We start from the raw sequence: 27618 nt of genomic DNA, 5'->3' as shown, positions 1-27618 counted from the left end.
CCTCTGTCCCCTCTGTCTCTGTCTCCTCTCTCCTCTGTCCCCTCTGTCCCTGTCCCCTCAGCGCGGGCATCGGGAGGACCGGTTGTTTCATAGCCAGCAGTATCGGCTGCCGGCAGCTCAGAGAAACGGCTCAGGTCGACATCCTGGAGACGGTCTGTCAGCTTCGGCTCGACAGGTGAGGCATTTTACTCCTGTGGATCCTCTGCTCACCTGTCTGAGCTGTAATGTGATGTCGAACCTCCTCCGTCCTCTGCAGGGGTGGCATGATTCAGACCACAGAGCAGTACCAGTTCCTGTACTCCACACTGGCCCAGTTCAGCCGGCAGCTACAGCACAACCAGGTATCCAAGCTCCTCCGAGGCGCAGGGATTAGTTCACTTTCATTAAAACGATCACGAACAGCAGCTTCATCTAAGTTTTACTGAGATGCATGAATCAATCAGAAGGAAGTGGAGAGAAGGATTCATGTTTTTATTTTGATCTGTGAAGTTAAACCTGTGAGATCCTCGTTATAAGTTCATTTATTTATAGTCTGAACGAATGGAGTCCAGAGAAACATTCATCTGCTGTTAGTTTGACATATATTAACAAACCTAAACTAATCTCAAATTAATCCTGAACCAGGGGTGGAAATTAGCCCCCGCCACCGGCCAAATGCGGGTAAATATTTGAAGTGGTGGGTGAATTTGATCAACACACACGTCACTGCGGCGGGTTGGCAATTTGAACAGAAAAGGTGTTATTTGTCCTCNGAACTGATTTAATTCTTTGTGGCATAGATTCAACAAGGTGTTGGAAACATTCCTCATAGATTTGGATCCATATTGAAATGTTAGCATTATGCAGCTGCTGCTGATTGGTCAGCTTAACATCCATGATGTGAATCTCCTGGTCCACCACATCCCACAGGTGGTGAACTGGATGGAGCTTCGGTGACTGTGAAGGCCGTTTGGGTCCAGTGAATCCAGATTCATCAGACCAAACTCTTACTGTCTAGTTTTGGGGAGACTGAGTGAACTGTAGTCTAGGGGTCCTGTCTTTAGTTAACAGAAGTGGCACCTGATGTGGTCTTCTGCTGCTGTTGCCCACCTGCTTCAGGGTTGAACGTGTTGTTCATTCAGAGATGTTATTCTGCAGACCTTAATTGGAACGAGTGGTTATTTTAGCTACTGTTGCCTTTCTGTCATCTACAACTACTCTAGCCATTCTCTGGCATCAAGGAATTTTCATCCACACAATTGTTGCTCACTGGATATTTTCCTCTTTTTTTGACCATTCTCTGTAAACCCTAGAGATGGTTGTGTGTAAAAATCCCAGCAGATCAGCAGTTTCTGAAATAACAGCCAAGCCCATCTGGCACCAACAAGTCACTTAAATCCCTTCTGCTGCCCGGTCTTAACCTCAGCAAGTCGCCTTCACTAGGTCTAAATGCCTAAATGTACTGAATTGCTGCCATGTGATTGGCAATTTGTTTTTTGTGTTAACAAGCAACTGAACAGGTGGACCTAATGAAGTGGCCAGTGAGTGTATGTTTTGAGTGCCTGTCCTATACCAGATTTAAATAACACAAGGGTGCCCTCTACAGGCTCATGTCTGCCTTACTGGATATTCTTTGGATCCCTTTTTGAACTCATTTCATAAATTAAATTCTATGAAAAAGTGAAAACATTTCAGGTGGAAACTCTATGTCTCACTTGCATATCTTTGATCACATCTCTGATTTCTGTCACTTTGCTGAGTGTGAGTGAGAGGAACAACAAGCAGTCATAGATCAGGGAGCTTTGGATTTGGTAGGTTCCAGCAGTTTTCTGGTGTCTGTAAATCCTAGTGATCCAGGTCTAAGCCTTGTAGCAGTTTCCCTGCGTGGTGAGAGCTAGCTGCCCGTTAGGGGCCACCTCATTGGCCTCGTCCTCCAGGAGGCCCGACACGTCAGCGTTAGGAATGCTATCGTGGTAGCTGCTAAAGCTAATGTTGTCCTCTTTCAGTTCGATGGTCCAGAAGGGGGCATTGAGCTTGCGGTTCTGGTATTCCCGATACGTGTACACCCCTCCCACAAAGCCAAGCAGCAGCAGCACCACCAGAATGATGACGGCCAGGATAATGATGTTGAACTGGGTCCACGAGACCTCAGTCAGAGCTGCTGTGGTGTTGTCGGTGGGGCTGCTCAGGCTGGTCAGGAGGGCCTGGGTGGTGTTGGTGCTGGATTTGGAGGCTGGGACGCCTCTGGTTGTAGTGGAGGTCCCAGGTGTGGTTGGATCCGCTGGTGCTGAAATGAGCCGAGGTGCTAAAGATGAAAAAAACATCAGTGAATGTTTAACACATTATTTATGAACTACAGACAATAAAACTGAGTAAAAACAAGTTTTCTTTTGGGGAGACAGAGGAGTTCTGTATGAGATTATGTAAAGAAAGTACTGTTGCTTTGAAAGCGACTCCAGACGGACTCAGCTGATCAGAGGTACGATGTGTTCACAAGTTTCATGTAGGAACATGTTCAGCTGTGAAAATAGTGACAAACAGCTTCTCAAATATCTTGAATTGAGTTGAAATCAAAGAGTAATCAGTTGTAGATGTACACCCAATAGGGATGTCATCAGACATTCACGTCACAAGAGCAAGACGAGTTTTAAACAATATAAGATTTTAAACATAGTTCCTGTGCCATCTGTTAGTGCTCACAATATGTATTGTAAATGTCACTCAGCTACTGCTGAGCTGAATATATATAAAATTGACTGACTTGTAGCCATTTTTGTGTTTTTTAAAGTTAGTTAACTGTGGTGGCCATTTTTAATTGAACTGACTCTAAACATTAATAATCTGTAGAAATCAGTACTTTCAATGATTACTTTTTAAGTTTTATTAAAAATTGTCAAGTGATTCATGGGATATTTTGTGATATTTTGCTTACACATACACAATTTTGTCTTTCAGCAGCAGGTGATACATTTTGTATATAAACATTTAATATATTGTATAATGGGGGGAGTTATCCATGACGATTTTCACTAAATAAACCATAATATATTTAAGCACTATTGTTTTACCGAGCTGTACGTGGTGGTTTGGCCTTACCTAAACGGGTGCAGTTGTGTGCTCGAGCGTCCCCAATGAATCCAGGAGCACAGAGCTGGCACTGAGGCCCAGAGGTGTTGTTGATGCAGCTGAGGCAGTGACCGGTGTCAGGGTGACACAGCTCGGCCGGTCCACTAGGGTCTGCATTTCCGCTGCAGTCACACGGCACACAAGCTCCTGATGCTTTGTAGAAACCAGCGCTGCACTCATCACAGAGCGATCCATTATAGTGAGGAAGGCACCCGTCACACCTTGGAGAGCCACTGGAGTCTGAACAAAACAAACCAAATGATCACTGCTAACAATGTCTTTAGAAAGCTTGATGAAATTGATCACTTCTAGGCTGGACTATTCTTTATTATCAAGATGTCAAAAAAAAGAAACCTCCAAAAATTCTGCCAGATTTCTGATGAGAGTTAAGAGAAGAGATCAGATTTCTCCAGTTTTAGCTTCTCTCTAATGGCTCCCTGTCAAATTCAGAAGAGAATTTAAAATCTTACTTCTAACATACAAAGCTCTCAACAATCAAGCTCCATCTTATATTAAAGATCGTATTGTTCCATATTTTCCTAACGGAGCACCTTGCTCTCAAACTGCAGGTTTACTTGTGGTTCCTAGAGTTTCTAAAAATAGAACAGGAGGCAGATCTTTCAGCTCTCAGGCTCCTCTCTTCCAGTTTCTGTCTGTGAGGCTGAAACTCTGTCTACTTTTAAGCTAAGACTTAAGACTATAGAATTTGATTAATCCTATAGTTAGGGTTGGCTTGGGTTTCCTGAGCTCTCCCTTAGTTCTGCTGCTATAGGCTTAAACTGCTGGAGGACAAACTGACCACATTTTTTCACTCTGCTGTCTTTACTCACTCTACTCTCCTTGTTTATATGTGCAATTATTGCTGCCAATGACATGCTTTTCTTTCCTCTCATAGAAACTACACATAAACTGAGTCTGTCAGTCTCTCTTTCCTGTCCATTCAAACCTTTTGTTGTGAATTAGAGCTATAAAACTTATTTGTTGAGTTCAAGTTCGAATCGACTAGAAAAATAGCATTTTCTGTGAAAATGCAGTGGGAATGAAGAAGAGACACAAGGAGCGGAGGACAAAAATAAAAAGAAGAAAAATAGAAAAAGCATAGGGATTCGTAAAAAGTTTAAATTATTTTAGGGATAAAATATAGACAGATAAGGAGACAAAAAAACAAAAGCAAAAAAGCTGCATAAATGATTGCATAAAGAGACAAAAAGGATGCATAAGAAGACGAAAACAAAACATAAGAACACTAAAAGGACACACAAAGATACTAAATAGACAAAATAGGATAAAAAGACAGAACGGGAGACATAAAAGCATAAAGAGACAGAGCAAGCATGCTGAAGTAGATTTCAAGGAGTGCATTATTGAAACACTTGATATTTAAATGCAATGTGAAAAAAGTAAATAAAGCTTAACATTTTAAAAGGCTTAAATGTTACAGAAACAAAAGACAGCTGTTATGTCCTGACTGAGCTGAACATTTTGATACTGAATAGCTATTCAGTCAAAAACAACAACAACGACACCTGTATAAAAGAAACTATAAACAGGAAACCAGTGTGAATGCTGACTCAGCATTAACACAATAAGACCTTTTAAGGATCCCAGCACAACATAGAAAGGTAGGTTTGTTTTCTGACAAATTTACTTTAAATTTAAATTAAAGAAATGTTTAGAAAAGGTTATAAAATAAAGTGTATTATTACCTTATTGTGTCAGAATTTGTTGCATACACCTGTTTAATTATGAACTGGTTATAATTATTATTCATTGGGTTTTAGCAGAAAACTCAGCCATATGAGTGTGTTTGTTGCCACTAGGTGGCGCAAAAGGACAGGAATAAGATATGTCCCATCATCCCACACATGGCAGTTTGTGCAGAGAAAGCCAGAGGAAACAGAGACTCACAACACACCCTTCATTAGAATCCTCTGTGTGAGCTGTGAACACTGCTGAAGGTTGATTTGACTGCAAACTAACACAGCTTGGACAGGTGGGAAACAAATTCAATAATATTCTGGATTGTGTGACAACGATGATGTAGTTCTACCAAATTCAGGCCTAGTCCACACGTAGCCGGATATCAGCGATCATAAATGATGATGATTTAAACATGTCCCCCGATGGGTTTGGCATGTTTAAAACAACGCTCAGTGGTGAAACTCAGCGGGTTCATGTGGATGAATACCTTTTTTTAAACCGATCCCATGTGGATGGTATCATTTCTTCAAATGATGTGGCGGAGATATTCGATTTTATAAAGATCCAGCTATGTGTGGACGAGGCCTCATACTGAGTGATGATAAGATAAGAAACTTTACTGTAATTGCAACTAGTACAGTGAAATTATTTAGAGGCCATTACTGTGCATAATGCTTACATACAGGCTTACATAATACGTAAAGCATCTGAAAATGAAAACACAAGTTAAAAACACACTCGCACCCACACGTGTTTTACCTATATACATGGGTATATATACATGAAATATAGGTAAAATAGGTATTGCAATTATAGAAATAATACACAGATTATTAGTATAGTTTTCATGTGTACCATCTGTTACTGCCTTTAAGAGCAGCAAATACCCACATGAACCCCTACAAGAACAAGTATTAAAGCTTTCTCCACCATCACCAATGTTATCATCAACAATAAAATGAGGGGATTTGTTTTGGAAACAAAAACGTATACAAAACCCAAGACGAGAAGTGCTGGAGTAGTTCTGGCAGCTTGTGGAAAACATCAACAATGAAGTTTTTTGTGCCATCAGTCTGTCCTCTTTAACGTCAGCTGGTTATTTCTCTCTGTCGTCACAGATTAAGATTTTTTTTAAAAAGTGAATTCTCCACTGGTGGACTCTGATTTCATCAAAAACTGACCCCTTCATCCACATGAGAACCATCTTTGTTTATTGGGATCAAGTTCAGCTTATTTGCAAGTGTCAGCTTTCTCCTGTAACCTCTAGCTCTTGGTAAGATGATCCCCCAACACTTTCTGTCACGTCAGACAGGAACTGCAGTATTAAAGGGCTACACCATCAACCGAGGGAAAAACTCTGCACCAAACAATGTCTTACTGATCATCAGCTGATGTTAGACACTCCTTTAAAGGCCTCTGTAGGTCTTTGTGTTCTTAGACACCAAACAGGAACCTGAAGGGATGAAGTTCCTCTCTGTATTATTAAATCAAGTAAAAATGAGATCCTAAGCAGTGTTTGGATAAAACTAGTACTTTACCAGCTCCCTTCTTAGTACTCAACAGTGAATTCTAGCTCACTTTTACATACTTGTTCAGAAACTTAAAAACCTGGATTTCAGTATTCACTAACACATCATATGGGTTTGTTAGCACAGACGGGTCAAACTCAGGTATGCTTGAGGGTCAAAATTAAAAACTTGATTTTAGCCAGGCAATCTCAGGAGGGCTGCACAATATATAACAAAATCATCTTTATCATCACAATATCTGTGAGTACAATATTAGTATTACAAAGGTCTGCTTAGCCTGCAATACATCCTAGACTTTTATACTTCAAACACCATGTACTGCTGCTAACATATTCGGTCAATCCAACAGCTTCTCTCTGGCCTTGATGAGCCAGCCACTCCTGGTTTAGATGATCGTGATGACAGAAGAGAAAGTAAAGAAAATGTTGGGTTATCTAAATTTCGTCATTGCAATATTAAAGAATTTCACATATTGCAAGTTTTTTTTTTTACTATTGTGCAGCTCTAAACCTGTCACTATTCATTGTTACAAAACATAAATAAAACTTGATTTTCAGATGTAATCAATCAATTCTATAGCAATTTAAATTATCTTATCCCAATACCTTTTCTAGAATATAGAACAGACATAACTTACTGGCTAAGGTAAAACAATCAAACTTAAAGAGAGCCATCATTAGCATTTACTGCATTTCTTGGGGTAGGATCTCTGGGCAGAGCCTGTTGGCGAACAGCAATTGTGAGGGATTCTTCAAAATGTCTTGAAACAGTCGCAGGGTTCTCAATTGTTGCTGCTCCTGTTTTAAAGGGATGTGTTTTGTAAGTGCTGGGCTTGAACCTGACAAACTGCCAAGGTCTTTAGAGATCCAAAAGTTTTTCTTCTTTTATGATCTTTCTCATAATTTTAATCTCAACGTTCCTCTGTTAAGTCTGATTTTTAAACTGTCATGTAGCGTATATTAACAAGAAGTGATGTGTTCTCAACTAGTTTACTTGTGCTACACCTTTAAAGCATGTTTTCTGAAATAAGTAGAGAATGATGTATGAAGACAAATGAAAGTCAGCCGTAGCAAGAGTGGATGGAGAAAAGTTTCAGGAGTGATTTGTGACTAAAGGGTGTCAGCAAAGGTGAAAGGAAAGGTTTACAAGACAGTGGTGAGACCAGCTATGTTGTATGGTTTGGAGACAGTGGGACGGACAAAAAGACAGGAGACAGGAGTGTCAGAGCTGAAGATGCTGAGGTTCTCCTTGGGAGTGACAAGGATGGGATAGGATTAGGAATGAGGTCATCAGAGGTACAGCACAGGTTGATCGACTGGGAGATAAAGTTAGAGAGAAACGTGCAGTGGAGGGACAGTGGGTATAATGTTAGAAGGATGTTAGAGATGCAGCTGCCAGGAAAAAGACAAAGAGGAGATATATGGATGCAGTCAGAGAGGACATGGAGGTCATTGGAGTGAGGACAGAGGATGCAGAAGACAGAGTTAGATGGAGGAAGATGATTCACTGTGGTGACCCATGAAAAAGGAACAGGTGAAAGAAGATGATGTATGAAAGCTTTGCAGACTTCAAATGATTAGTAAAAGCTGGATGACTTGGCTAGCTTTATTATTTAAAAATAAATGCATTGAAAGGGTTAATTGTTTATCGTTTTGTTTTCCAAATTTTACAACCATAACTCATTATTTTCTGTGTTATCAAATAATGGACTGCACCAAATCTAATGCATGTAGTGGTATGCTGTGATATGAGGCTTTCACTAACCTGTGTGCAAGAAAAGAAAGAGGAGATGATTTTTTACTCATTTTCCGACACACAAACTCTGACTTTGGTTTGTCATGTTTATGTTGTTAATATACAGCCCTGTAGGGTGGCACAGCAGTTAGAGAAGTAGCCTCCCAGCAAGAAGGTTTCAGCAACTCTTCCCAACCTGGGGCCTTTCTTAGTGGAGTTTGCATGCTCTTCTTGTGCACATGTTGGTTTACTTCGATCTCCTCCCACAGACCAAAAACAAGCCTGGTAAGTTAATTGGTAACTCTACATTGTGGCTAGGTTTGAGTGAGAGTGTGAACAGTTGTTCGTCTCATTGGTCTCTATGTGTCTCTGTGATGGACTTGTGACATGTTCAGCCTCCCCTCCTCACATAATGATGGGTGGAGATAGACACCAGCTCTCTGGATGGATGGATGGATGGATGGATGGATGGATGGATGGACGGACGGACGGACGGACGGACGGACGGACGGACGGACGGACGGACGGACATACAGCCCTATGAATAATAGATTCATTAAATAATTGCATCCGTCTACAAAGGACCAGATGTCCTCATATCCTACAGCTCTTTCTGGGGGACTGTAACATGTCCTCAGGGCAGTTGGGATTTATATTTCTCCCAGCATATTTGTCTAACTGTTTCCTCTTGTTGGGCAGGATAACTTCAGAGTTTGTCACTGGGGATGTTAGGACTTTCAACATTAAAAAAACAAGCAGTTTATACTACCTAAGTACTGCCTTTCTATCAAAGAAGATCTGGTTATGACACTTTTATTTTTGTGTGTTTAAAAGCAGGATGGCCACTTAACCAACTAGTCTAATTTTAACTGATAAGTGGCTGCAGTAAATGTTGATTTAAAAAAAACAACAGCAAGATGACAGAATAGACAAAGGTTGTACATCTCTGGTTTGTGACCAATAAATCTAAATACACAGCAAACAATTCAGTTAGTTAAAGATACATGAGCAACAGAAAACAATATGGCAATTCAGCCTTGATTGTAATGATTCTACTGATGTTTTTATGATGTAAAAAACTTTGAATGCCTTGCTGCTGAAATGTGCTATACAAATACATTTTTACTTACTTAATTCATACCATTCAGCCTATAATCACAAATTCATTTCAGCCCTTAATCATGATATGATTCAGCCTTCAATCACAGTAAGATGAAAATTAATCAGTTTCATAGTCATTGCAATACAACAAAGCAAATAAATGATCTTATGTCAGTTATTTACTCCTTAATAAAATGACTGCTGACAAATGTGTCTAATTTAATAATATGAATAACTTTCATAAAACTTCACTAAAAATTAAATGAAGCTTAGTACAAAATTAAAACTACCAGCAACAGATGTGCATAACACTCAGTAACCCATCAGTTACAGGCAAATGTATTTAATACATATAAATTAAACACAAGTTAACCTTTTATTTTCTGTAATATCAGTTGATCAACATGATCAGGGTGAAGCAAACTTTCAGCGTTTGTTACGGTTTATACCAGCGCTGCTGCAGTTCTCCTCCTGTACAGTAGGTGTATCTAAACAGCAGGAACTGCAGTCAGAAAAAGAGTTATACAAATCCCCTTTTTTCTCATTTTTTAAAGTGGATCTCTGTGGAATTGAGCCGTATTACAAGCTCCTCCTGTAATCATTAAAAGGATCATATTGCTACACACTAAGCATTATGATGAGGTCAAATGATAATCTGAGCTCACACAAATTTGTAAAAGAAGTGGACAGAGACTAAAGCTGTTTGCATACTCCTTAAGAAGTCAAAAAGTCGGCTCTCATTCACGTGGTTGCAGGATGAAAGTTGCATCATTTTGCTCGCAGAGCAGCTTCATGCTTCACGACACAAGGCCCTGGCTGAAATGTGTACAGGGGTTTGTGCCAATTATTGTGTGATTGGTCAGAAGCTGTTATGGGCGTGTTTATGCAGAACAGCCAGTGAGCTTTAATCGAGTCATTTTGCTTCTACTGCTCCACTGAGTATCAGCTGGTTGAGGCTGTTCGAAAATACAGCCGTCTTCACAAGTGTTCCAGCAAAACTTATAAACCTATGAACTGAAAAAAGATGGGCGGCTCTTTGTGAGTGTGGTGGCCAGCAGGTATGCCTTGGCTGGGCAGCATAGGAACACTGTCCGTTCATTCACTCAGAATTGTGCAGCATCATATTTGCAAATGCCAAACGACATGTACTGACTCGGTCTGTTTAATAAACACATCTGGTTGGGGTAAGGGAAGCAAAAATCTGTACGAGGACAGGAGAGTTGAGAAGCCAGTTTTAAAGCTGAACTGAAATGTGTTTTGAAACTATAGGCATAAAATGTTTTTTTTGTGGAAATTTTAAATTAAAAATTAAAAATACTATTTTTTTTAGCAATTTTGAATATTGAAGAAACCACTCCAGAGTTTTTGGCTTTTCCGTGACCCCCCTGATGTGTGACGTTAGCTGAGCTGCTGAGGTTCAGCCATTCATTGGTGAGTGGATGAATACCAGTACAATATAGCTCAGTTCGTTGGAAGTAATTGTTTGAACCGGCCAAAAAATACCACTAGAGTTTCATTTTTTGGCTTCCCGAAAGATAAAAACCTTCCTCAGATTTGGATCCATAAGCTCTAATGTGGGAATTCTATCAGAAATCTGGTTCGGATCACTTCAAGGAGAAGCACCGCTCCAACCCTCGTTAATGCGGTGGATTGGCTTCACTCCAAAAAAAAAACAGGATCTTTTGCCACGAGCAGTCCCAACTTTTTTTTATTTTAAAAAAGAAAGTCAAATGGAGAGGACATCGCCACAGAGAAGGAGACGAGAAATGGGAAGTTTTACTTCAGACGTGACGTGAACGTGCACTGTCATTAAAAGGTCTGAGATCAGAGCAATTTGTTATTGATGAAAAAATATAAACTATCCATGTGTGACTAAACAAATGTCAAAGTCTGAAACGGCTACTGATTAGCTTACTCTGGTGTGAGAGTTCATAAATGCTACTCTGAAGAGCGCTCACGTTGTTTACAAGTTAGCATCATGTTAGGTTTGAGTTAGCAACGTTAGCTCTCTCCTGCTGTCTGTATGTTGTTTTGCAGTGTTGTGTACTGATGTCATGATCGTGATATGGGGATAATTGGTTCTCACCGTTCCAGGTTCCCAACTTGGTTGTTATGTTCTGTGTCTTGACAGCCATGACAGTCCTTGTGATCATCAGAATCCAAATCTCAAGTGTTTTCATCTGATTTCGGAGATCCAGCCGTCGGTTCAGGTTCATACTGGTATGGTTGTATTTCCCTTACTCCCGCAAAGTCTCCCAGCATTTCTTCGTATTCAAAAAAGGCTTCTTGCACTTACACTAGTAAACCACCGGACAGTGGCAGCGTTCTTGGCTGGCTGGGGCACAGCGCACGTCATGAACACAGGATGGAACTCCGCCCCACAAATCACCCACTTCCCACTTTTTGACTTAAACACTAAAAACAGCTTATTAAACTTTTATGTCAGAAAAATTAGTCCCTGCAATGTTGTGTGGACTAAATAACCTACATGAAATGTCAATTTTTTGATATTTATTTCAGTTCAGCTTTATTGCTGCAGGAGGAGGGATGAGCTTCCTGGAAGCTCTGATCCAAGTGTCTAATGGACCATGAAAGTTGTGTGCGAAAACGAATGTCTTGCAACTATGTGGCCGCAAACTGACTTCTAAAGGAGTATGCCGGAGCCTTTAGGAACTCAAAGTTGGCTATGAGACATGAATGTAGATACTCAAAGATAAACGGACCAGGTTTATCCTCTCAACAACCCTGTGAATCTCTGGACGTGTTGCACAATTCAGTCTTTAGGATAGCAAAGCCTAGACACAGATTTGTGCTGGCCTAAATGTTGCTCTATTGAATGTAGTTATGGGACTGTGTTGTATTCCTGCAGTGAGCAGGCTGCTCCTGAAAAGCTTGATTTAACCTCTGCTGAGAGTTCAAAGGCAGTCAGCCTGCTGGGTTAGGTTATATAACCAGGAGACATGAGCTGCTCTGCACAGAACGAACTGCACGGGGCCTCAGGACTCAACCTGCATGTTTACCCACAGTCCTCTTTTTTAATATGTCACAAACAGAAGCCTGTTACAGTTAGCTTGCTGCGATCGGTCTGATGTACAAAAGTACAAGGAGAAGAACTCTATGGGAAGAAATGAGATGACTGAAGTCATTATGAACTGACAGAGTTCAGTTCATCCTCTCCCACTGAGGCAAAACGCAATCATACATGGATGATTTAGTGAGCGTGACCCACATTCTGTACTGGTGAACTGTTCTTTTTCCCTTCTCTATGTGTCAGCATGAAACAATATTCTTTTCCTGTGACAGGCTACATCAGCCCATTTATAAAGCACACTGTGAATCCATGATCTGTACTGTGGCATCTTCTCAGTTGTCCCTGCTGTGGAGGACACGTCCACTGTTAAGGATCATTCACAGACCAGATCCGATTCTAACATGATCCGAAAAAGGTTTCTAATGATCTCCTATCCCTCAGCCCCTCCTGTAGTGATGCTGTCTAAACAGAGCGTGGGATGCTAGCCCCTCCCCCCAGTCTGTTGCTGCTTGACAGCCTCTGAGATGGCCCAGCTGCGTTCATGCTGTCCCAACTCGGCTACGCCTGGTTCGCGTCCTTTCCACTCCCTCCCACGTCGTGCAACCTCTGCTGTGGCCCCTGGCAGAGGCAAATGAAAGCCAACAGCCAGAGTGTATCTACGGTACAAATGGCTGTTACTAGGCAGGGAACCACCAATCGGGGGGCATCAGTATGCAGCAGAGCTGTCTGTGATTGGTTCATGAATAGGAATGACCAGGTGAGAGGATGCAGTGATGCAGAATGTTAGCAGAAAAGGTTTGCATAGAGTTGGATGTGGATGAGCAGTGATGTCAGGTGCTGCGTTATGTTGTGCTGTTTGTGTGTGATGAACTGAAACCACGAAAGGCTGATGACTTACACCGTACACGCCACATGGCTCCTAGCCACTCTGTCATTAAGGGCTTGGCAATAAGGTTTTTATTTATCTACATTTGAACAAAATGACAGAATATTTCTTACCACCTGTGTTGCACAGCAAACAGCAAACAATTTTTTATTAACAGATAATAAACTGATTGCTTGATTAACAGAGGATGAGACAAATCTCTGTTCACTTTGTTTGTAATATACTTTGGTTTTGAAAACTGAAGCTATTACCTTTGTTTTTGGATAATATTGACTTCATTCACCAGTTTGTGGAGTTTTATAAACAAGAACCACTGACCTGTGTGATGAAACTCAAATCCATGTTATATTTCTGATGTGTTTATTTGCTATGGCATCAAAACAATATATTGTTTAATATTAATTAATATCATATTATTTTCTTCTTAACATTATATGTTCAGTGTTTAACATCAATCAGTTGCAGAACAACATTAAAATATATTTTTTGCCAAATTTTAATTCATTCATTACATTTTTATTGAATTCTAATGGACATTACAGCAGTGTAATAAGTCACCACTTCAAGCATTTCACCAAATTCAAATATGTAGTCTTCTTCTCCAAGAAGAAGAAGAAGTAATAAAAGTAAATTAGTTATTAGGGAGTTGTTTCAAAGATCATCTGGGGATATAGTTTTTAGTAGCATTTTCAGTTTTTTAAGAAGAACTGGTATTTTGGGCAGAATATAATAGACAGTATATCTGATCCATACTCCAATCTGAAAGGTGGCAGTAATACACCTGAAGTTGTTTGCCAACCACCATTAAAAAACAGAAGAAGAATCAAGAACAGTAATAATGGCTGATAGCAGAGTGCTGTTTATGTTGTTCACCCTTTTCAACATGTAGCAGCAACACAACCTCACTGCAAGTCCGAACAAAAGTCTGTATTCACCATTTTGGATGTAACTGTTTACATGCTTGAAAGACTGGTGTCTGCGCACATGTGAGTCTTAGTGCCAACTAGTGTAAGAGTCCACTGATAACTTTTCAGCAGACCACGTACATCAGAATTACAGTTTTTAACCTTCGAAAACTCTTAAAATTCAGGAGATTCAGGAGGGCCGGGCCTCCACCAGGACATTGCCCTTGGACCCCAATGGTGACCTTAGTAGCTCCTATACCCCCGGCTAAAACTGACCCCTTTTCCTAAAAAAAGAACCCCCCCCCCCCGACTCAAATCCTGGCTACGAGCATGTACTTTCTTTTTTTCACAGAAAATGTAACACAATTTGTGCGGTTAGCTACTGTTTAGCAGCAGGACTGGGCATTCACACACAAGATTCAGTTACGAGGTGATGAAAATAGTCTTGTTCAAAATGCTTATTTTAACTAGAAGTGGAAAAGTATAAAATGTAACATGTCATTTGTTGGCGGTGAACTTTTGAAAAATAGTTCCTTAAAGGAAGCAATAGCAAACATCAAGTCACCATCCTCAGTGGACTCAATGAATTTGTAGAGAAGTTTTAAGCTAGCAGCAGAAATATAAAACATTAAACGGTCAAAGGAAATAAGTGCAGATCTGAGGAATTGAACCCAGGTCTCCTACATAAAAAGCAGGAGCTCTAACCATTGTACCATTTGTTGTAAGTTAATGTAGAAATCTACTGACAGAGTGAGTCTAAACAGATCAATGTAAATGAAAGGAACAAGTGTTGGACGAGTCGGTGAGGTGACTGACCGGTGTGACAGGTGCCAGAGGAGGTAGAGTTGGAACAGGGGCATGGGGCACAGGCTTCGGTCAGACCAGAACCAGGACTGCGGAAGAAACCGGGCTTACACTCATCACAGTTAAACCCCTGGGTGTTTCCCTCACAGTTCAGGCACACTCCTACAGAACAAAGAGAAACTGGTTATGAAAGTCTCCTAATCCGCTCTTTGCTGGAAAGAAACTGCATCTGATACATGTCTGCATCATGATGTCAAACAAATAAAACAGATCCTTGATCCTTAAAGCCTACAGGTAAAGGTGACACACTCAGAGCACTCACACACTGTTGGCATTTTGTATTTCCATTATTATTGTTCACCACCAAAGTGGAAGATGGAGCGATAATGTTTTTGCCCCTGTGTGTGTCTTCATTTGTCTGTACTGTTAACAAAATATCTCCTGAATCACTCTACAGTTTTTAATGAAACTCTCAGAAAGTAATCACTGGATGTATATCTACAACTGATTAACTGTTGGAGTCACCCCAAATAAAGAGGCTGCCACAGGGAACACATAAATGGATATAGCTGTCAGTTTTACAAATAGTGAGCTAGAATTTGGAGCGGTAGTAGCTGTGACTGATTGACAAGTTAGATTTTGAATGCCAACTCACTGTGCAAGATCTGTGTTTAAAACTTTAGTATTACCTATTTACAGTCAACTCTGTCTGTCTGTTAGCAAAATATCTCATGAACCACTGGACAGAATTCAATGACACTTTCAGGAAATAATTAATGGATGTACAATTACAACTGAATATGTTTTGGAAACAATTCAAATCAAAATGGCCACTGCAACCAACAGACCCTAAAAACACAAAAATGGCTATTTTTTAATCAATGTTACAGATATTGTGACAAAATTTGGTGTTGTGGTAGCTACTGTAAGTACTGTATGTCATAAGACTGGATATGACTGAATAAGATTGTGGATAGTTATTTTTAGGGTTTGACCAGAAAAGTTTTAAAATATTCATTTTAACCATGATGTGTTGGTTTTGCTGTTTTTATTACAAAAGTGTTTAGTGTGGTTGGGCTTTGATCTTAGGAGCAAACAGAGAAATCTTGTAGAGGCCTCAGGCAGCTACAGCAGGGGGATTTAAAATGTTTAAGTTATCTGAAATAAAACATTCAATTGTAAAGAAAACATTTACAAACAGCTTTTAATTTGTCTTTGACAAGTTCAGACTAAAGTCACCCAGCTTCATGGCAAAGATTCCTCACAGAATCTTTTACTAACATGAAATAAATTAAAGGCCTTGACAGAATGCATGTCACTGGCCTAATTGCATACCGTAGTTATAGACTTGGACTTATATCTATATTTGGTCAAACCCTGAAAATAATGTTAGGTTATTTATGATGTGTGATCTGTCAGAGCTCAGAATATGTTTTTGGAATGACTCAATGACTCTCAGCTACTAGCATACCAAATTTAAAGTAAGTAAAATTTATTTATATTGCATCTTTCATAGATATAATATCACAAAGTGCTTTACAATAAAGCAAAACAAAAATTGTATATATAATTGTAAAATACACTGCCTGGCCAAAGAAAAAAAGTTGCCACACTCTAATATTCCATTAGACCGCCTTTAGCTTTGAATAAGGCCCACATCCGCTGTGGCACTGTTTCAATAAACTTCTGCAATGTCACAAGATTTATTTCCATCCAGTGTTGCATTAATTTTTCACTAAGATCTTGCATTAATGATGGTAGAGTCTGACCTTCTCCAGCACATCCCAAAGATTCTCAATGGGGTTAAGGTCTGGACTCTGTGGTGGCCAATCCATGTGTGAAAATGATGTCTCTCACTCCCTGAACCTCTCTTTCACAATTCAAGCTTGATGAATCCTGGCGTTGTCATCTTGGAATATGCCCGTGCCATCAGGGAAGAAAAGCTCCATTGCTGGAATAACCTGGTCATTCAGTATATTCAGGTAGTCAGCTGACCTTTGACCTCATTCTTTGAGCTCATACTGTTGCTAAACCTAGACCTGACCAACTGCAGCAACCCCAGATCATAGCACTGCCCNAGGTGCAACACTTCACCTGCCTCTCTTCTTACCCTGATGCACCCATCACTCTGGAACAGGGTAAATCTGGACTCATCAGACCACATGACCTTCTTCCATTGCTCCAGAGTCCAATCTTTATGCTCCTGAGCAAACTGAAGCCTTTTTTTCTGGTTAGCCTCACTGATTGGTGGTTTTCTTAAGGCTACACAGCTGTTCAGTCCCAATCCCTTGAGTTCCCTTCACATTGTGCGTGTGGAAATCCTCTTACTTTCACTATTAAACGTAGCCCGGAGTTCTACTGTTGTTTTTCTTCCATTTGATTTCACAGAATGTTTAAGTGATCACCAATCACAATCATTCAGGATTTTTTTCCCAGCCACATTTCTTCCTCGAAGAGGATGGATTCCTACTATCCTTCCAGTTTTAATAATGCGTTGGACAGTTCCTTACCCAGATTTAGTAGTTTCTGCAATCTCCTTAGATGTTTTCTTAGCTTGATGCATGGCAATGATTTGACCCTTCACATCTTTTCGACCACAGGATGTGTCTTTCAACATGGTTGTTTAAGAAATGAGAAGCAACTCATTGCACTAGTTGGGGTTAAATAACTAGTTGCCAGCTGAAACATGCAGTAATTATCCAATAGGAGGCTCGTACCTATTTGCTTAGTTAAATCCAGGTGGCGACTTATTTTTGGCCCGGCAGTGTATATAATCACATATACATATAACATTCATACACACATTAAAGCATAAAAATATACAAGTAAAATGGGATATCAGATCAGGATAGATCATAGTCTGTAAGATTGGCTTAGTTACTGTCAATTTTGTGTTTCCTAATGTCAGTTGGCTGTGGTGGCCATCTTGTATCATTTTGATAATCAGGTGTTTACTTTACTGGACTTTTTCTGTCCAGTGGTTCATGAGATATTTTGCTAAAAGACAGAAGAGTACACATGCTAAAACATTTTCATGTGTCCCTAAATTGTGCTGTTTGCAGTCAAAATGTTACAAAATGAATATGTCCATGCCATCCCAGATAAAGGTTATAAGTTATAAAGACACCCAACCCTGCTTGTCTGCAGGGTCCGATGGAAAAGTTGTTTTAATGTGACGCAGCAGGTTGAATTGGCTGATGAGCAGGAAGAGGCTCTACATTACACCACCTTACAGAATTCAGTTGTGGAAACATTTAAAGACATGTATTAAGAATTTAAAAGTGATTATTTTTAGATTTAAAGAAAACCCTTGAATACCTATGGTTGAGTTATGTTAGAAAAGCATAACTAAGCCATAGTTATTGTTGGAAAGGCAGTGAGTTGTTGTACTGAGAGCCATCTAGTGGCGAAAGTTGGTAGGTGCATTATTTACTTTAGAAACTGATCAGCACTTTAGTCCGACACGGAGCCGGCTACTTTAATCAGCTGATGCAGTTTAAGTTGTGTGCGTAGCTGACAAGACGTAAGTTTAACCTCATAATAGCTGCGTAGGTAATTGTCCTGTGTTTTGCCATTGTATTTAGGCCATGTTTAGCTTGTGTTTTATATAAATGGCCGTTTGTTTTCTAATGTTTGAGGTTGTTTACTAGACGGAGCTACATGCTAATGCTAACCTCATCCGGTACCGTTTTGCTTTAATTATGTTAATTAGCGGAGTTATAAGTGCTCGAGTTAGTCGTACTGTGCAGGTATAAATGTTGGAGATAGTTTTATAGTTTCTGAAGTAGTTTTATTAATACAGACCGCCTGCATTTCTGATTCTGTTTATTTCTTTCTTTTATAGACAACACACACACACACACTCACATACATGAAGAAAATAAGATAATTAGACCTCTGTACGTTAAGGCTGTTATATGTCACCAGTAAAGAATTAAAGAGCCTGGAAGAACCAAACATCCTGTCTGTGCTCCTTACCGGCACCCCTCGGAGGATATCAGCATCATAATCCAAAGTCAATGCTATCGAACAGTTATGTTAGGAACTTATTCAACTTATTCATCTCTGTAATAGTTTTTCCTGAGGTGCAGAGTTTTTGGAATACTGTATAATTTGCATTTGCACAATGTGTGAAAAGGTGCCCTGGGGCCTAGCTCAGTTTTTTAAAAGGAGCTGTCAAACCGGAGTTAAGTTAATCCTCAGCACTGTGACCATCAAGCCCAGGATACAGGACTCCATCTGCCCCTGCATTAGAACAGGAAGACATATGGCTCCTCTAACTGCCTCCCCCACAACACACACTGCCCTGTTTCTACCTCGTTCTGTTCAAGCCTCTCACTAAGAGGTGGTTTCTTTTAAGGCCTTGTCCATACGACAAAACAATATTTTTGTTTGTCCTTTCTAAACACATAGCACATATGACACTGTTTCTATAAATATTTCCACATAATCATATAGGAACCGTGATAAAAGTAAGGGAGGCAGTCTGGCAGTGTTTGTGAATGATTAATTCCAGTCACATCACGATCAAACAGTAGCACTGTTGAAAAGATGTATAACGGTTAACTGGTAGCAGGCAGTCATACTACCTGCTGCGAGAATTCTCTCGTTATCACAATATCTGCATACATTCCCCCTCTTCGAACGCCAAGGGAGTCTGTTCTCCACTCTGCAGTTGGCAGGCTGCAGACACAGTATCCCCAAACCCTACTCCTCATCTCTAGTGACTTCAATCATGTGTGTTGGATCTGACCACAACATGGTGCATCTCAGTTCAATTCAATTCAGTTTATTTATATAGCGCCAAGTCACAACAAAAGTCGTCTCAGGGCGCTGTACAGAAACATCAACATACATTAAAAAAAGGCAAATAGTAAAAAGTATGTATCTAAGGAAGCCAGCAGATTGCATTGAATCTTCGCTTCATTGCAGTCTCCCATCCTGAGCAGCACATTGGCAACAATGGTAAGGAAAATCTCCCTTTTAACAGAAGAAACCTCCAGCAGAACCAGACTCAGGATGAGCGGCCATCTGCTTCGAGCGGCTTGGATTTGAGAGGACAGGAAATGGATGACTGAACGAGGTTGAAGAAGCTTTGGAGGACTGTTTTGAAAACACTGTGTGGGAGTAATTCAGGGACTCTTTTGGGGAGGATATTGGCAAGCTACATGATGGACTATATCAACTTCTGTGTGGAAAACACTGCACCCACAGGACTGCACAGTGTTTCTCAAACAACAAACTCTGGATAAATCTTGATATCAAGGCTCTCCTCAAAGAGAAGAAGAGGGCCTTCAAATCAGGAAACAAGGATGAGCTGTGGGCTGTGCAGAAAGAGTTGAAGAGAATGATAAAGGAGGCCAAAAACAACTTCAGAAGAAGGACTGAGAAGCATCTGCAGCAGAATAACATCACTGGAGTTTGGAGAGACCTAAAACTCATCTTAGGAAATGAGGAACCAAACTCCCAGGAGCAGCAGTGGATTAACCCTTGAACATTTTTTTTCCCCAATAGATTTGATCAGGATTCTGCCCCTCCTCCAACCCAGATCTCCATGCTCCAGCCATTCTCTTCACATCAGAGGCAATGAAGGGTTCAGCGTCTTTCCCAGGGACACTTCAACATGTGACTGCATACTGGTGGAATCAAACCTTGGACTCTTATTGAAGGATGACTGATCTAACCACTGACCCACAACCAACTCCTACTGTATGTAAACTTGTGACGTTGAAGAAAATGTATCTTATTTTTCAGGTATTTAACAAATATAAATAATTTAAAGAATCCTAACTGACCTAAATTGGAAAGGTATAGTCTGATATAATGTCAATGGAAGTAAACATCTGATTTCAACTGTAGTTTTTGTTTACAAATATCTTCCCCATAGAATTACACTTAGATCCCTTCAATATCATTCTTCTTTGAAATCTGTTTATGAAAACTTGCTCTATTATTGAGTTATTTTGCCAGTTTTATATTTTAACTACAGTTTTAGCTATGGTTTTGCCAATTTTAGCTTTTAGCTATAATTTTGTTAATTTGATCTTTTTGCTGCAGTTTTTCTAAATTTACATTTTAGCTACACGTTTGCTGATTTTTTGCTTTCACTTATGATTGTGCCAATTTTAGCTGTTTGTTATAGTTTTGATGATTTTAGCTTTTAGCTAAAATTTTAATAATTTTAGCTTTAAAAGATATAGTTTTGGTAATGTTGGCTTTTATTTACTTGCTAATTTTAGCTATGAGCTACTCTTTTGCTACTTTTATCATTTAGCTACTGTTTTGCTACTTTTATCTTTTAGCTACTATTTTGCTTGTTTTAACTTTTTGCTACTGTTCTGCTCATTTTAACTTTTCACTGTTCTGCCCTATTTAGTTGTGTTCAGATTGCTGAAGCTCGTGTTGTGATGATTTGAGCTTCTGTTATGATTGTTTCAGCTTTTATTTTGCTCGTTTTAACTTACATACTTTTTGGTTTAACATTAACAATTCAATTGCAGCTTCAGTCATTCAGCACTCTGTATTTTTCACAGTAAATGTGAATGATATGAGCAATCCTGAGCACTAAATAAAAAGTTTATATTGTCTGTGTGCACCAGGGTGACTCACCGGACTGTGGATGGCAGTAGTTGGTGTGGTTGTTGCACTGACAGGGCCGACAGCCAGTGCTGCTGAAGTGAAAGAACCCTGGGTGGCACTCGTCACACTTGGGCCCGTACACCCCTATCTTGCACACGCAGTTCCCTGAGCTGGAAGAAAGAGCAGAAAACAAAATAATAAGAAACAAAAATCTATGTACAAAAACTACAAACAACAGTGTCCAAACAGAGTCCCAGAAAGTGAAATAGAGCAACTAACTGGAAATACTAATAAAGCTGTAAGAGTGAGGAAGTGTGCACGTGTTTTGGATAATTATTACAGCTAACCTGTCACCTACACAACCTGACTAAAAAGTAAATCCATACAGCCTGCAGTAGGTATCAAGGATGTAGGAAGAACCCTGAGACACTCACAGTCACATCATCCCATAGTCAAACAGATGATAACTGCAATAATTTATGATTAATGAACATTTTTATTTTGTTATTTTTAACACTATCTAACCACCAATTTAACAACTTACATGATTGAGAGAATACAACCAGCAACACAACTGAAAAAAGGCATTTTGTGTTTAAAGCTGTCAGACTAACTGCACATGGCAAAAATAACATTTCAAAAACACGACAGAGAAGCAAAATGATGATATTGTTAAAAAAGACAAACTCCAGTCCCTGCTGTCAAATGCTGGAAAAAAGAAAAACAATGTTAGTTCTCTTAGTTACTCACAACTGTTCAAAGGTATGTAAACAAATATTAGACATTTGCAGACATTCATATAATTATGCTAAATAAATGCAGTTAGTTTTTTTCTATCCATCCATCTATGGTGAACCCAACATCCCTCCTTCCAGCAACACATAACATGTTCTCCTGTGGGATCTCAGGGTGTTCCCAGGAAAGACATTATACATAGTCTCTTTGGTGAGTTCTGTGTCTGTCTGGGGGTTCCTCCCGGTGGAACATGCCTGGACAACCTCCAGAGAGAAACATCCAGCAAGCATTCTAATCAGAGACCCAAACCACCTCAGCTGGCTCTTTTTGTGAAGGAGGAGCAGCAGCTCCAAGTTCCCTCTGGATGACAGAGATCCTCATCTTATCACTAAGACTGAGCCTGGCCACCCTACAGAGGAAGCTCATTCCATTTCATTTTGTATCAAAAACTGGCTAACTATGCAACAATGCAGTTGCAGGTCAGAAAATCAGCAGGGATATCTTGCTGAACCAGCTTGTAAACCAGCTAATCATTTCTTAGCATTGCAAGTTGATAACAACACAGTATGTTGAGTTATTTGGCACACTGACATCACTAATATGTCGACTGGAGGTTGGATAGTAGGGCTGTTACAGTACACACAAATCACAGTTCTGTAAATACCACAGTTTCAGGGTTATGGTTTGGTATGAGAACTTTATTGTAGAATAATAATAAAGGAAAAGTCATACTGTTCTATCACATATATCCAATTTGAACTGTAAACAGTATCTTACAGGCCAAGTGTTAAAAAGTTAGATTAATTCTAAACTGAAAGGAATCTGTCTTTTGTTAAGAAAATAACACAACAATTGAGTTTATTAGACACCAGAGGACATTTGAAAGCATGCGAATTATGACCATTTTGGCTCTTTATACATATAGTACTTCAGATAGTATCTTCCTCTAATTCTTTTTCTTTATGGCAGTTAGCAAAAAGCAAATATAAATTAAAGGTCAAGCCTTTCTTGAAGGAATGCATATAACCTACTGTCTTTCATACCAAATAATCATTTTATGCTGCAAAGAAATGGAGTTGTAGCCATTTTGGTGAAACCTTGTAAATGATGTCACGAGATGTGTTAGCCATCAGAGTATATTATGGGTATAATTATCTGCTACTACCGTGGCTCGATATCTGTAAAACTGGGTTAAAGCCATTTTTGTGTGGTTAATGTCAATTAGTTGTGGTGGCCATCTTAAATTGGGATAATTCCAACTGTTAATCGGTTGTAGAGGTACAGGTATCGGTGTTTCACTAAAATCCATCCAGTGGTTTAAGAGATATTTTGCTAAAAGACAAACAGAACTGACTCTAATAGTTAATGACAAAGTTAAAAACATAAATATAGAGCAATATTTAATATACACAAACAAGCACTTGACGTATGTGTTGGGCAAAGATTTAGCACAATCTGTGCTAGAATGTGTAGGAATCAGTCTCAGCTACTACCACACCAGATTTTAGGTCCCTACCTGCAATTTTTGTATTTTATAAGGTCAGTGACTGTGGCAATCATCTTGACTCAGGTTGACTCCAGAAAATAATCAGTTGTAGATGTACATTCAATAATTACTTTGAGTTTCATTAAAACCTGCCCTGTGGTTCATGACATATTTTGGTAAGACACACACACACACACCCAGAGACATAAGAACAGTTATTGCATTATCGCTGCTTTGCTTTGGCGATATAAACATAAGCACCATCTAGATAAGAGTGGTTCTTCCATCTGTCCCAAATGTTTGTTCTGAGCTACGATTGCTCATGAATGTTCTTCATGAAATGTACTGCAAAAGTCATTAAAGAATGAAAGTCATTTCTAAAGCTAGAACTCTAGATTATTCATCTTTAACAAAGGGAGAACAAGAACAACCCCAGGTTTCTGTTTTGTACTGTCGCTTGACTAATGAAAAGTGTTATCTCTGTTGAACCCTGTATTCCTATATTCCTATATATTATACCCTGTATTCCTAAGTACTGAAAACTTCATGAGATTCTTTATGAAAAAAAATTTAAAAAGTCAAATGGGGAGAAAATTTACACTATCTATTGTATAACTGTCTCACAAATGATGATTCCCTTTCAAACAGCTTTGAAAGTGTCACTAGCACCTGATCTGTGTTTAGACTGTTTTGACCTGTTGAACTCTGAATCTTTAAAAATAAAAGCTTCACCCAAACTATCAGCATGTCATTTACCCTGCTCTGGTTGTTGCAGGCAGGGTGCTGGTGGAGTTGGGAAGCTTTGCCCTGTGTATCGTCTTGGAGACATGTTGTCAAGTTAATCTGTGGTGTATATTCATTTCCCACACACCTGTAGAAATTTGTTAAACTATTGTTAAATGCCTGTTTCAGAGGCCCACAACTAATTTCAAAGACGTATTAACAAGAAACAGTGTTTGCAGAGCAAGTTCACTTGTCAAAGGTCAATTATTTAAGTTCAGGTTTGCTGATAATTTGTATTTTTAATCTCAGAGTACAAGTAAAACTAAGAGTAAGTGCTTAAGTCTTGAAACATTGCAATTAGGCAAATTGCTATTTTTAGGTATGGTCTAATGCTACAGTAATTTGTACTCTGCCATCATAGTAGCCTAAGTTGATTGTTTAATATTCAATGCTTGGTTTATATGAAGATTATCTTAGAGAGAATGTGGTCCAAGACACTGGAAATCTGGAGTTATCATTTCATTATTGCTGTACCAATCCTGGGACCCTTAATAATTGTTTTCTGATGAACCATTTATACAGTGGAACTTTTTGGACCCTCGCATTTGCATTTCAGAAGAAGCCGCAACGTGTGAAACTGCACATCTGCAGCACAGACGGCTGCAGTCAACAGCTGTTCTGCCCATGCAGGAGGACATCAAGAACAGTAATAATGGCTGATAGCAGAGTGCTGTTTATGTTGTTCACCCTTTTCAACATGTAGCAGCAACACAACCTCACTGCAAGTCCAAACAAAAGTCTGTATTCACCATTTTGGATGTAACTGTTTACATGCTTGAGAGATAGGTGTCGGCATGCATGGGTGTGTCAGCGCCAAGTAGTGGCCTGGCATAGGAACTACACCTGGTTGATGCGTTTGCAAAGACACAGTTAAGGATGGAGCTGAGCTCTCTGCTTCCTCCAGATGGAGACATGACATGGTGGACAAGAGTAGAAGTGTTATACTATGTATATATAAATATAATATTGTGTTGTAAATAAAAATTTTGCTAAACTATATTTTTTTGAAGAACTTGTGTGTTAATAGATCTTTAAAGTAGTGTAGGAATATATTTCTAATTAGTGTACTGTTAGAACTTAATGTATGATTAATTTAAGAAGTGTAAAGTATCAGGTTTCTCAAAATTGAAATTGTTTGGACAGAAAAAACAAGAATGCTATGTAAAAAAATGTGTAGCTGTAGGATTGTACTGTATTAATCAGTAAATGTTCTGGGTTGTTGCATTAATTTCTGTGTTGTGTTTGATATATTAGCATTTTGATACTAAACTATATATATCTTAAAAGAGTCCACTGATAACTTTTCAGCAGACCACGTACATCAGAATTACAGTTTTTAACCTTCTCAAACTCTTAAAATGCAGGAGCTTCAGAGGGGCTGGGCCCCCACCAGGACATTATTGGGGACTGGTATGCTGGCCCCAGATTTTCAAGTTGAGTATTTGGAAGTTATTGTTTTTCAGCCAGACACTTGGAAAAACAAAGATCTATTTTCAGATGAAAATTTAAAAAAATGATAAAATTTGATGTGGTAGTAGCCAAGTTATTTACACCACATACTCTAAGTGTAACTTCTTGCAACATTGCTCATAACATCATTTCAATGTTTAACCAAAACAGTCACAACTCCATCATTTCCCAACAAAAAAGGATTTTAGTCTAAAACTGACATGAAAAGTGGTGGGTGGTACGCTCTCCTTCAATGACTGCTAGATATTTCATTTAAAGACTGGCTCTAATAAATATACCATATTGCTAATTTTTTATAGCAAAATTAATGGAAGGGAGAGGTTTTATTAGTTCCAGGAAATAAAGTCTAATCCCACCCACTTTTGAGATAATTTCTTTGGAAGAATAAGAAGACTAAAAACCCAGACAATGACCTCAGAAACATAATGACGAGACAATGATTTCAAAACAATTGAAGTAAATCCAAAGTGACTGAGAGCGTGTGTATGGGTCTTCCCACAAAAAAGCCTTTGTCACAACAACAGCACTTAATGCTAATGAAGGGGCCCAAGGCAAAGCCAAATTCAGCTTGGGCACACAAACACACACACTCAACAATAACCAAAATATTTTCATGTTGAACTATGACCCTATTTCAATGCAGTCAGAAAAATAATGTCCAACTGCCAGAGAGAGGACAACAAAAGCCCCAACTCATCCCAATATGACTTTTGATTTTTTTTATTAAACGAACATATTAACAAAGAAAAAAATATTAAGAAGTACAGTTAGAAAAACAATTATCTTCTTGAAATGAAAGCAAAATTAATATAATAACAGCACATAAAAGCTTGTGCTTTAAACCAAGAATTCCTAAACTTTTTAGCTTTTCACAAAGTAACAGCAGAGACTTGCTGATTGATTTATACAAACCCTGGTAATAAGCAAACAAAAAGTGAATAAGATATAATAATCAGTTTTAACAATTATAATACTGTTTTCATTAATTTATGGCTATGGTTTTAATCTCATAACAAATACCCAAAATGCTATTAAAAATCTTCTTTTTATATTTAATTTGCCTTTGTAGAAAGACTCAAGACCAGCTTTCTCACAATAGTGGTGATTTTGGACCACAGAGTACTTATATCCATTTGAGGTAGAACACTCTTTCAACTTTTATACTGGCAGTATTATGTAGTTATTCTTATTGTAGTTATGTAACAATATTTATCAGGCCTTTTTAGCTCCTGCTTAGGAGTCTGTGCTTTTGTAGCTCAATAAGGACATGGTGTAAGGAATGTTACTGATTCACAGAGCAAGCTGAAAGGTTCCTATAATTCCTCCTTCTGATTGTCTGTAGTGCTCTTTAAAGCTCTACTTTAAAAAAATTTAAGCCAAGACCCACAGCACACAGCTCTAACAACAGGGTCCTCCATTGCAGCAGTTGTTGTCAAATGTCATGTATATCAGTAACATAGTTGCTGTTGGCTAAGTGTTGCCCAGTCACAACCTTCCCTGGGAGGTAGTGCTGGGCGATATAACGATACATATCGTGGGGACGATAGAAAAGTGTCTATCGTGATATATTTTTTCTATTGTCTCTATAGTTTCTTTCGTTTCTATCATAATTGTCTCAATGATTCATGTAAATATTTCATAACGTAGGCTACGACGAATGTATTAGTGTTGTCACTTTGCATACATTCAGTTTATATAAGTGATAAATAATAGGAAAAAATAACTATTTTGCGAAGAACCTCCGTTTTGCGACATGACGCTGCTTTACG

General features: G+C 39.0%; 2 protein-coding genes and 1 long non-coding RNA gene across 9 annotated transcripts in view; 2 read left to right on the top strand and 1 right to left on the bottom strand.

The window, feature by feature from the left end:
* LOC108245777 (protein tyrosine phosphatase non-receptor type 7) overlaps positions 1-440 on the top strand; it is a 13363-nt gene extending 12923 nt beyond the window's left edge. For all 7 annotated transcript variants that reach the window (XM_037975839.1, XM_037975837.1, XM_037975834.1 and 4 more), the window contains 2 exons: positions 62-175; positions 257-440. In XM_037975839.1, coding sequence (XP_037831767.1) covers positions 62-175; positions 257-425 — 283 coding nt within the window. In that variant the 3' untranslated portion in view covers positions 426-440. The remainder of the gene's footprint in view (positions 1-61; positions 176-256) is intronic.
* Positions 441-758: 318 nt separating this feature from the next.
* Positions 759-27618, bottom strand: part of LOC108245787 (multiple epidermal growth factor-like domains protein 9) — a 56200-nt gene continuing 29340 nt past the window's right edge. The window contains exons 3-6 of the mRNA XM_017432977.2: positions 21406-21545; positions 14809-14958; positions 3076-3345; positions 759-2284 (exon numbers count right to left, since the gene is read on the bottom strand). Of these exons, the coding sequence (XP_017288466.1) occupies positions 1839-2284; positions 3076-3345; positions 14809-14958; positions 21406-21545 (1006 nt within the window). The 3' untranslated portion in view covers positions 759-1838. The remainder of the gene's footprint in view (positions 2285-3075; positions 3346-14808; positions 14959-21405; positions 21546-27618) is intronic.
* Positions 18202-21383, top strand: LOC119617053. The gene is made up of 2 exons (XR_005233219.1): positions 18202-18319; positions 20311-21383. It is a non-coding gene; the product is annotated as an uncharacterized LOC119617053 (long non-coding RNA).

This window comes from Kryptolebias marmoratus, linkage group LG1 (genome assembly GCF_001649575.2).
Source record: "Kryptolebias marmoratus isolate JLee-2015 linkage group LG1, ASM164957v2, whole genome shotgun sequence".
Taxonomy (NCBI): Eukaryota; Metazoa; Chordata; class Actinopteri; order Cyprinodontiformes; family Rivulidae; genus Kryptolebias; species Kryptolebias marmoratus.
The sequence above is the reverse complement of the archived record's forward strand: the minus strand, read 5'-3'. Positions and strand labels throughout refer to the sequence as shown.